General features: G+C 40.2%; 1 protein-coding gene across 1 annotated transcript; it reads right to left on the reverse strand.

Annotated features, from left to right (window-relative positions):
• Window positions 1-4,887: 4,887 nt before the first annotated feature.
• Window positions 4,888-8,264, reverse strand: LOC307261258 (uncharacterized protein). Its single transcript, XM_080041755.1, has 2 exons — window positions 8,046-8,264; window positions 4,888-7,323 (listed from the first exon to the last, which is right to left on the reverse strand). Exon 2 carries the CDS (start codon window positions 7,313-7,315, stop codon window positions 6,032-6,034), a length of 1,284 nt encoding a protein of 427 aa, XP_079897881.1. The 5' UTR covers window positions 7,316-7,323; window positions 8,046-8,264; the 3' UTR covers window positions 4,888-6,031.
• Window positions 8,265-11,814: the final 3,550 nt, after the last annotated feature.

Genomic DNA, 11,814 nt, shown 5'->3' on the forward strand with positions numbered 1-11,814 from the left:
AATATTACGTAATTTGTGTGAAGTAACTCAAATTATTCAAACTGTAAAGATTAAAAGTTTGTAATTTGAGTATTGGGGTTTGATGCTAGTGTTTATACTCTGAGTATGTTCTGAGTGACAATATGTGTTATTTCAATGAGGCTGGTTCATAGTGTTTGCTACACTGAGCCTATTTTGCAGGTGAAGTGAACTGTTCAGCTCCAGTGAATGTTGGTAGTGCAGACTGTAGTTAGAGTTTTGCACATTGAGCTACAGTTGTGCCCACTGTGGGTTAGCAATCGAAAAAAACTGTAATGTCATATGCTGATACTGATACTAATATATACTAATACTAATTAGCAGGTGTTTAAAAATTGGTTTCATGGTTACATTTTTACACAATGTGCAATCCCTGCATTGCAGATGTAGTACACTTTTCAATTTAATAATAGGCAAATACTTTTTATGTATTTCATTTTCAGGCCAGTGTAGACATCTCAAACGAGGCCTCATAATATAAAAACTTTACAAGCAGTTTTCAACATGGAAATAAATGACAATGTAAATAGCTGAGCCAATATGGCAATATGAATACAAGGCTGTAAAGCTGCCAGTGACTTTCAAATTAAATGTATTATCCCTAAGGGGAAACAGATACATCAATCATAATTTCAAAACATGGGCAAAAAGACAATAAAAACAAAGCCCACACACTTTGAAACAAATCACGTTTATTTGTTTTATTCTGCTGTGCACTTACACTACTGTGCAATCTCATATCGAAAGTGAAATAAAACACTTTTCATTTAACAAATTAGTTGTATACGACATGCATTTAATCCTACAAAATGTAGCCTCATGTTTCTCTACAACAATTTTCATTGTGCAATACATATGTTCCTGTTCCAGCTGATCAGATCTGTACATACTGTTCTTTACATACATGCATAGTTGTGTTGACAAGAGTCATGTCCTGATACCATGCTGTCAAAAATACTAGAAATATTTTCTGTTATTGTTGGCTGAGGTTCAAGGGGGCAAAACCAACATAGGAGGTTATGCTGGATTCCACAAAGCATTCAGGTGCAATGTGTAAAAAATGTCTTATCTGTCTTTTGCAAAGGGGAAGAAACCCCAGAAAAGTTAAGAAACAATGCAAGAACTCTGCCAACAGACTGAACTATTTACAGTGTGACTATCATTTCCTGCAAGATTTAACTATTTAATGTTTTAGTATTCATAATATACAGTATACACACATGTACCTGTATGTCAATGAGTTTGTGAGAGAGCAAAAAGTGTGTGTTATTGGCTTTTTTTCTACTTCTTGATGTATCAAGCCATGCAGAAAAATATCAGACTTGCTGTGACAGTAAAGTATTATTGTAATTTCAGATATATATCTTTAAGATGTATGATACAATCCTCATGCAACGAAAGTAAATACATGTTTACAACGTTAAAACAAATACATTAAAATATCTGGAGTAAGGTCTCCTTAAAGAGGCAATGTGCCAGACTCACAATTTCAGTTGATTAAAATGTATAAATAACTTAACATGAAAAGACTGAGGTTTGTCTTCGTTTCTGTTTCCAATTCACTGAACAAGATGATCGAAGGCAGTAGATAAGATTCCCAAGTAAGATCAGGTATCTCTTGATTTCTGACATCAGCTCAACTAGAACAGTATGTTTTTCTTTGGAGCTATGAGTGTAACGACAAAAAAATGTTTCTGAGGAAATGTTTCTGAGGAAATGTTTCTGAGGAAATGTTTTCTGCGGGCGAGCTGCAGGGCTTCTGTACATGTATAGTGTTTGAAGTATGTTGTACAATGCTAAGTATGATGTACAAGGCTAAGAAAGGGGGGGGGGGGCACCACAAAGCATCACAATTCAGAATCCCCCAAAGCATTACAATTCAGGATTGGTTTAAATAGTGTGTAAGTTACACATACAGTAATACAGGAAGCAGGAAGAACAATGCCTTTAAAGAAGCTTTTCTTTTTTTTGTCAGGAAAGAGTGATTGTTAAAATCTGTGTGGAAAATGGCTCTGGAATGTAACAAGCAACTATTAAGCAATGGCACACTTCGGCCAACTCCGTTACTGTCATGAAAAGCATCCCGGCCACCCACTGGATCGACCTGACATACAAGGGGGTTGGAATCTTTTACATGCAGAGGGTGTGTGGGGGCTGCGCTTGAAAGCATCTATATATACTATACCTGCCTGCCTGACTGAGAGAGAGAGAGAGAGAGAGAGAGAGAGAGACCCAGAGGAGACTCTACACCACTCTGCTTTGACAGCACACACACACAGGTGAGAAACACATCTTGGTGACAGGAGGGACGTTCACAAAGGTTCTGATTGCATGCTTCCTGACGGTTCCAGGTAAGGGCTCATCATAATGTCCTAATTGCTTTCATTCTCTATGCATAATGGATTTGGTTCTGTCACATCTCACGTGAGGGTCATCGTGTAAGATTGAATGTGTAAGTGCAGGTCAAAATGTTAACAGGTGCTTAAAGAGTATACATTCACAATGACATTCTCAGACTGCTTTGATTTATATCCCATCTTACTTTTTAAAAGAAGTTTATTAACCATCACTGTCTGGTGTAAGGGCAAAATTAAGACAACGCAAAACCCTGGGGGCACCCTTAGCTCAGTTGGTAGGGCGTCCTCCCCCGGGCCGGGCCCAGCAGCAGACCCGGGTTCGATTCCCTGTCTCTTCTCACTATCAATAAAGCATAAAAAATGCCAAAAAATATCTTAAAAAAATTATAAAAGACAAAGACAAAGCAAAACCCAAAAAGTCAGCAAAAAAAATGTAACCTGTAATCTGTGATTTAATAAATTTTTGGTCTGAAAGTTGATTGTTTAGATGATTTCCTAGTTATATGCTCACATTTATTAAAGCGTTAGGGCGTTATCAACTGACGGGCAACAGGATGGATCCAATAATTGTTGAGTATGTTTTGTTGAACCGATAGAGTAGTTTTTTTTTTGCAGCCGATTGTTGTTCGATTGATATCTGTTGTGTTAGCAGAACCATTGTGGGATATGGTGAGCACTGACAAAAGCTTTGACTTCTGCTCAGTAGTGCAGAATGTTGAACTACAATCGACAAATACTTAAATGTCACTTACTACACAACACATGACATATGAGCAAATGCAAAACTTTGAACTTTAAATTCTGGGGAAGTTGTTTTTCGGCGACGAATGTGGTAGTACAGGTTGTGTGAGACCTAAATAAACCGGTCTTAAGGAGTAAAAACAAATGAGAAGAGAAAGAGTGACAGATTCAAGTTCAAGTAGCAGTTTTGTGAATGAAAGTATAAAAACAAAAATTGGATACATTTTTTTTTTTTACTTTAGATAATCTGATAAGGTTGAAGATCTGACAAGAATATCAGCAGCATGTCGAAACGTAAGTCATGTTTAAAGATATTACCCAATTTCTATAAGATCATTTACATTATGCCAGTATTCTTGGTGCACAGAACTGACATAAAAGTGTGTGTTTGTGTGTGCGCTATAGCAAGAGAGCAGGTGTTTCAAACAACCAGGGTGCGGACTTCACTGAAGAACGACAGTAGCTGGATGGCGATATCAAATCAGGATAAGGACAAGCAAGAAAGGTATTTATCATTGACTAAAATGTGCTAAATTAAAACTGAAGTGTTAAATATTTAAACAATAATCCATTGAATCTCACGCAAATGTTAACTGAAAAAAGGATGTACATTCCCAACAAAGTATGTTTCCTCTGTCTCAGTACGGAGCAGGCAGAGGACTCCAAGTCCACACGCAAATCATACGTCCTGTCCACAGCCAAGAAATTTGAGTGAGTGCTGAATAGTTTACATTGAAAGATCTGAATGACGTTTTTTGTTTGTCTTTTTAAAGAAGAAAAATTGAACAGTCTACAGACTAAACTAGGCTTTGAGAAGCAAATAGACAAGATCCTCAATGTAATACTAAATAAATCTTTTATCAAAAAACTTTAGGTAAGTAGAAATCTAACCACTTGTATTCTCACCGATCACGATTTCAGATTGAATCCATCCAGCCAGCAGATGGCGCCATTTCTTACTGTATCAAACGCTTAAAAAACGGTGAATCTCTTACAAAACACAAATTGTTTTATAGTGCTACTAGTAAAACAATATAATGACAAATAAAATGTCCTTTACACATGTTATTAACAATCTAGCTTAGTTTTGGGAGTTGGAAAATGCAGTTAATTCCAACATGCAACATATTCAGTGGTTATAGAAGGTCAGTTTGGTATGAGGATAAGATGATGTGGTGGCAGCCCAGCACATCAAACTGAAATTCCCCTTTGGTTCTGATCGTCAGGGAACAAAAACAAAAACAAAAAGGCTTTAGGCACAAACTGCCATCATCCGTGACATGAACATACATCAACATAAAGTTCAGCTATTACTCTGAATACAAATCTTACTGGAGTATTTGCCCTCAAGGCAAGCCGAGACACGCTTAAACACTTGCACATTTGCCCTTAAATACCTAGTGCTTCCAGCCTTCTAATGGACATTTTACAAATACCCAATTTGAGCTAAACAAATATTTAGCCAATCATCATGTCAGTGTTAACTACTAATCTTGTTGTCGTGCTGAGCATAAAAAAGTTACGGTTATTCCATCTTCACACACACGCATAGGCTTATGGACACATTTGTACTGCAAAAATATTTCAAAAATACTTTTATTCTATTTCATTCACCCTGAGATCAGCCGGAAGGGTCTATTGTTCTGTGTGAATCAAAAATATTTCATATTTGAACACATGTGAGAGACGCCCCTTCGCAAACTGAAAAAGGAATAAACTTTCCACATCATATTGAACAATATATTTATTTTATAACTACTTAATGGGCAAATACATTCACAATATCTGAGCAAAAGAATAAAAGATTCAGAAACGTAAGTAGTTAGCAGTTTCTCAAACATGTAATCGTTTTACATTCTCTCAGTACAGAAACAAATATTATTCACCCCTGTGTTATCTCAGTGTGTTTCACATCAGGCTTGTACACCACAAAGAACAAATCACAGTAACAGCTTTTATAATTAGATATTGTTTGCGAATATTTCTGTATACACACTGGAACATGTTGAATGTTGAAAGACCTCAAACTCTAACCTAATTTTCACAATGAAATAGTTTCTGTAAGTACGGAATCTCAAACAGCCTACCACCTGACAATGTGGCTAAGTTTGAAACCTGTCCCTTATATAAGTATAAACCAGTTGTCTGGTCCATAGAACTGATTAAGACATTTTGGCTGACAGTCTTACACCATGTAGACTTGCTTACTGTCAATGATCCACTGAATAAAGACATCAAGTGTAACATATAGATAGTATTTATACTTCTTGAAAATAGTCAGCTTAGATAGCTGGCTTGACAAAGACAAAACATTACAGAGCTTAAATTAATTGGCTGTACAGTACTTCTCTAGCTATTCAGCTTTTGATCCCCTAAAATGTAGCAGGTTATTATTACAGGTTATTGCTGTAATGTAGACATGATTTGTGAACAGCTCAACCACTGTTTTTTCTGTTTCAGTTCAAATTGAGTGATTTTTTCTGAGGTGAGAACAAGTGAAAGTAATGCAAATTAAAAAAATTTAATAAAAACATGATTTTGTTTAACATAAATAAATATTGTTTTCTTTCTAATTCCGTGAAAAAATATTTGACTCCTTTTGATTTATCTTGCGACCTCCCCTGAGGTTTGGAACAGCTGTTGTGCTGAATTCTAAAATTTTTACTGAACTACCACATCTGAGCACGATGTAGACATGTAATTACTAGCTGCACGCTCTTTTCTGACAAACAGAGCTCTCTGCGGGGGGGCTGGAGGAGGTGGTGCAAGTGCGCAAGCGGGATTGTAAAGCCATACAAATAGTTACTTATCAACTGGTATGGGTTCATTCGGGGTTTGTAACATGATGCATTCAGCTAACCCCCACCAAAGACAGTGACAGCCGCCTGATGAGTCTTGAGTAGCAGCCTAATGATTTAGGTAGAGGTCTCAGTAACAGAGTTATCCCCCACAGTTAATGTGGACAATGAGGGTCCGGCTTCTGGGCCCATGCTGTGCACTGGCATTATATGACCCTCTTCGATGGCAAAGTGGTTCAGTGGGTAGATGCCACATTTACAGAATCCTTCCTTCACAGTCCTCACTCCGTGCTCCTCCTTAGCGACCTCATACGTCGCTTTAAAAACACCTGAAAACTCCTTCTTGCTGACTGCAAAGTGAGTGTCGGAGGCAGAGCCGTCGCCTGCCAGTGCTGCAAAGCGCTGCCTTAGGAGGGCAAAGAGACCCGCGTCCAGTGGCTGCAGTATGTGAGAACAATGTGGCGGGAGACACAGCAGGGTGACGTCCTCCTTACGAGCTGCCTCCACCACCTCCAGGCTGACAGGTGACTTGTGGCCGTCGAAAATCAGCAGCAACGGGCGCTCCCTGGGCGCGTGAGCCAGGAAGTGCTTGAGGAACCATTTCTTGAAAAGGTCGGAGTTGACGCACCCCGAGTCTGACCATCCGTAGAGAGCGCCCGGAGGCCCCTGTGTCTTGTAACATACCCCCCCTGGATAGGCCTTTGAGTAGATAATAAACGGGGGCATGTCCTCTCCAGCTGCGCTAAAGCAAGCCAGGACAGAGATGTGGTCCCTCAGGCCTTGCGTTGGCTTGTAGCCCAGGCTGGCAGATTTGGGGCCAATCAACCTTTTCCTGCCCAGCTGAAAGCCCGTCTCGTTGCAGTTGAAGATTCGATGAGGCTTGCCTCTGAGCCCCTGGGGGTCCATGACCGCACGAAGTAAATGAAAAAACTGGTCCACCGCTTCCTTCCTCACACACGGCGTCCTCCCACGGACAACGCCGTCCGCAGGCTGAATTGAAATATTATTTTCTTGACGCTTCCTAAAATTGAGCCACCAGGTCTGGCCTAATTTGGAAAATGCCACCCTCCGATGCTGCCGCTTGTAAATGGACGAGGCGAAGGACACCAGCTGCTGCTTGGTCAATGGAAATCCATGCTTGGACATGTGCAGGGAGAACTCCACCAGCATTTCTTCGTCAGCGGACGTTATGAGCTGGGCTGGCCCGCTGCGACTCCCCGGCGTCACCCGACCACTGACTCTGTCCCCCAGGGAAGATTTAGGCACCGCAAACTCCTTGGCCGCCTGTCTCACCGTACACCTTCCCGACTTCACCTCGACTAGGGCACGCTCCATGGCCTCCTCTGTCCATTTCTTCTTCTTCTTCCTCCCGATCTTGTCCAGATGATTTCTCGATGGCATTTTTTTTTCTAGGATGGCACAGGAATTTCAAACATGAATATTGCAAAAAAATAAATTATAAAAATATACAATACACTCAACAAAAACAAACAACACATTTTTTTTTTGCCTTTGAGCCAACAATGAACAACACACAGCTTGGTCTGACCTCCTTCCGAATTGTTAATGGGATTATATCACTTCCTTATTCTGACCCAAATTTACAAAAAGAAGGCCGTCCTGCCTGTTGTTGCTTACAAGTGCAATGCTCAAGTGTTGTTGTCGATGAATGATCAAGGCAGAAGAAGTCTGAAGGTCCTGATTCACTTATTGATCAGATTCTGGTTCTGGTTCACAGCTGATCCTCTGTCGTTGTTGTTACCACCCCACTGTGAGTTGTCAAACATGCTAAAGAGCCAAAACACAGACAAAAACTCGAGTTGTTTTGTCAACAACCGAAAGGGGATTGTGGTGCTACTTGAACTAGTTAAACCAGTTTTATACAATATTTTGAATATGTAAAATACTTATTCTATTCTAATCTATAAAAATCTAGGTCAAATAGCCTACCTGCAGTGTTGACTAGTCAAAGTAGAATATGATTAAAAATGTATTAAAGCTGATTTGTCTTGGAGGTGGTGGCAGAGGCGCCCGTTCTTTTCAGTTATACACTGATAATGTAGTTGCTCTGTGTCACACTTATCGCTGTCCTTGTGCTGTGGTCAATGTGTTTAAATACTCGCAGACTTACTGGTCCTGGGTAGTCTTCGTACTAATTGTTTCTGGGGACTGAAGTCAACTCGTCCTGTGTTGTTGTGACGCCGCACGACGTAACGTTACTGCATGCTTGCAAACTACAATAATTTGAAACCTGTTGGGTTTTTTTTTCCAGACGAAAGTTTTGTGTAAAACACAAACCAAGTGGCAGTGTCTATTCTACAGTCGCCGCTACATGTCTGTCGGTCAGAAAAAATTGGACCTCACACACAGCTTTTAAATACATCCATGCACACAATATGCGAGCATAGCATCAGATCAAACTGCTACATCACGAGCCAGGGAGGAGGAGCAGGAGATGGCGGAACTGAACCGGATGTACGGCGGTGGTGATTTCAAAATAAAAGCATTGATGTTCATTTTACAAAAATAAGTGTCCAACTCTATACGTTGTAGATGTGTTGAATTATTGAAATCACTACCATCAAATGACTCGAAAAATAATAGATGTAAATTAGATAATACTGTAAGAATTATAAAAGAGTAGTTGAAAAAAACAAGCTATTTATTTTCACTTAAATATCACCAGGCTACATCATCAATCCTCAATGGCTTATTAGAGTTTCCTTTCCTTGGTTAAAAATGCATGGATGCAAATATCTGAGCACAGCATGTGATGTGTGTGTCAAACACACACTCATACTATTCATCTGAATCATTACTCAAATATAGTTACTGTAAGAATGAAAAGACTCACATGCTTTACCATACTTCCTGTCTGTAGTGGACCACCTATCCTTACAATCCATCAAGGATGACATCTTTATCAAGATGTTTTGTTCATGCGGGCATACTTGACTCCAGGCCAATTCTGTTTGCCTCTCAACAGCAATGGTAATAGATGAGGGGCACAAACTGGGACCTAAGTGACTCATCCATGTTGCTCTATAACATTCCTTGTTCAAGGAAACAGCTCCACCCCCTTACATCAGTGCAACGTGCTTGGTGATATTTTCATCGTTAATTAACATTGTGTTGACATTTAAGACTGAATTTGTCAGCTTTGCCTCATTAATCAATGTAGCTGCACAGCTCATATGCATGCCGCTTATATGTGAAATTTGGAGCTGTCATAATCATAAAGAATTAATTTGCAAAATATAACATTCTACTCTTTTGTAGTCTGATACAAGATTATACATGCAAGTTCTTTTAAAAGTGTACTTTTTATTCAGAAGATCAGTAGATTCTCTTCTAGAGTGCTTGTCACCCAGAAATACATCTGAAGCATACTGGACTTTAATACAAAAAATTCACTGTGCACAATATGAGCAATTTCTTACAGCTTCACTTGTTCTAGGTTTGCATTATTAATCAGTTAAGGCAAAAAAAATTCAATTAGACCAGTTATTTAATTGGAATGTATGTATATATTTTGCAAATGGACTGTCTTCTGTTCTAGGGTTTCAGCTAATGAGGCAGAGGGTGAATATTCTCCTCCCCAAAAAGATGCTCAGCCTGAAGGGTCAACAGTGGAAACCTCGGATGACATAAAGTTAGTATTTGTGAGCATATTTGTATTGACTGTAATTGCAAGTTAATGTTATAAGTTGCATGGTGAGGGATTTCTGATCATGTTTTCATTTTTGCATAGTTTGAAATAAGTAACTCTCTCTGTTACAGGCCCAAAGCAGCCACAGAACAACTTATTCAAAATGGCAAGACACAACCAGTTGACATCACAACTGCACAAAGCAAGGAAGGATCTGCTGATATTACAGTAGCCCAATCAAACAAAGAACAAAAAGAGGTGGTGCCTGAGGTCAGTGCAGATATTCATGTAGAAGAAAACATCCAAAATGGTGCAGCAAAGCCAGAACAATCAGTTGCCAGTACAACTGCAGAAAGCCAGGAAGGACCTGCTGATGTAACAGTTGAGAAGACAACCACAGAACAAAAAGAGGTAGCAGTTAAGGTCAGTGCAGATGTTCAAGAAGAAGAACATATCCAAAATGGTCATACACAACCTGTTTCTGCAGCAGCAGTGTCTCCGGTGGAGCCAGCTGAGAAACCAGATGCTTACACAACAGCAGATATCCCGTCAAACGTAGAACATAAGGAGGTCCAGGTCTCTGCAGATGCTCATGTGGAAGATCCTGTTGCAGAAATTTCTGCTGCAGCTGCCACAGAGGGGAGCGAAGACACTGCTGAAGTCCGTGCTGCGCTTACAGCCGAACTGAAACCTGAAGAGGAACCTCCGATTCAAACAGAGCCAGAAAAGGCAGATGCAAGAATAGAAACAACGGTACAACTTGCAGAGGAGAACTGTTCCCCAAAACAGGAGACAGAACAATCAGTTGCCATTACAACTGCAGAAAGCAAGGAAGGACCTGCTGATGTAACAGTTGAGAAGACAACCACAGAACAAAAAGAGGTGGCAGTTAAGGTCAGTGCAGATGTTCAAGAAGAAGAACATATCCAAAATGGTGAAACAAAACCTGTTTCTTCAGCAGCAGTGTCTCCGGTGGAGCCAGCTGAGAAACCAGATGCAAGAATAGAAACAATGGTACAACTTACAGAGGAGAGCTGTGCTCCAAAACAGGCTGCAAAAGAAATTGTTGAAGCTGTAGCCGAGGTTCAGAAGAAACCCGACGAGGAACCTACGATCCAATCAGAGCCAGCAAAGGCAACACATGTTGATGATGAAAAAATAGAAACAACGGAACAACCTGCGGAAGGAAGCTGTCCTCCAGAACAGGCTTCAAAAGAAATTGTTGAAGCTGTAGCTGAGGTTGTTGTACTGACATCAGCTGACAAGAGTGATGATGTGATTGATGCAAAACAAGTGGAAGAGGCTGCTCTCCCAGACAGTGTGGAACCAACCTCTGTGTCACTGGCAGAATCTGTATCCGAATCGCCCGCTCAACCTGCTGCTGTGACATCAGTCGAGTCTGTAGAATGCAAAGTGGGGTCTGTAGAGTCCAAAGTCGAGTCTGCACCCTCAGCACAGCCAGTTTTGGAGACCACAGTTGAAAAAGTAGTTGAGTGTAAAGTCCAGCCTGTTAAAAACCCTGTTGTCAAGCAAAGCGTTGAGCCAACACCTGAGAGTGCAGCAGTTCCTGATGTGGAGTTAAAAATCGAGGACGCTCTTGAACTGGTACCAGCTTCGGAAGCTGAAGCTGTTCAGGATAAGTTAGCTTCCCCAGCCATTGAACTGACAGATGCATTAGATATGGAGCCACCCACAGCCGAAGCTGCTCCTGAACCTCTGAAAGACCCAAAACTGAACCAACAGTCTGATCAGACCACCATGTGAGTAAGCACTTAAGGAACCACCCCACATTTATAGTTTTTTTTTCTATTCAATATTCAAATGTAGTCTATCACTATAAAATGCATCTTAATGTTTGCTGATGACTGTTTGTTGTAGCTCTGAAATGTCTCTGAAGCATGTGGAGGAACCGCAACCAACACAAACTCCAGTTCAGGAAATACAGTACAGGTAATGTCTCACGTTTAAGACATTTTAAATTTGAATTAGTAAGTAAAAGTAGAGCTCCAAGTCAATAGCAGCACAACCCATTTTAAGCTGCAGATGCAAAGTTTATGCACAAAGGTAAACAGAGGTGAATATATTTTAAACACTTTCTCCCTACCACAGGAACGGAGTTGCTGTTTGTACATTCTGTGACAAAACAATTGATGGATTGATCAAGCTCACATTCAGTGAACCTCTGATGTGCTGCCACCCTGACTGTCTAAAGGTTTGTCTTCTTCTTTACCTGAAACATAGTTTATATCTG

Source organism: Ammodytes marinus (genome assembly GCF_949987685.1).
Source record: "Ammodytes marinus genome assembly, chromosome: 14".
NCBI classification, from domain to species: Eukaryota; Metazoa; Chordata; class Actinopteri; order Uranoscopiformes; family Ammodytidae; genus Ammodytes; species Ammodytes marinus.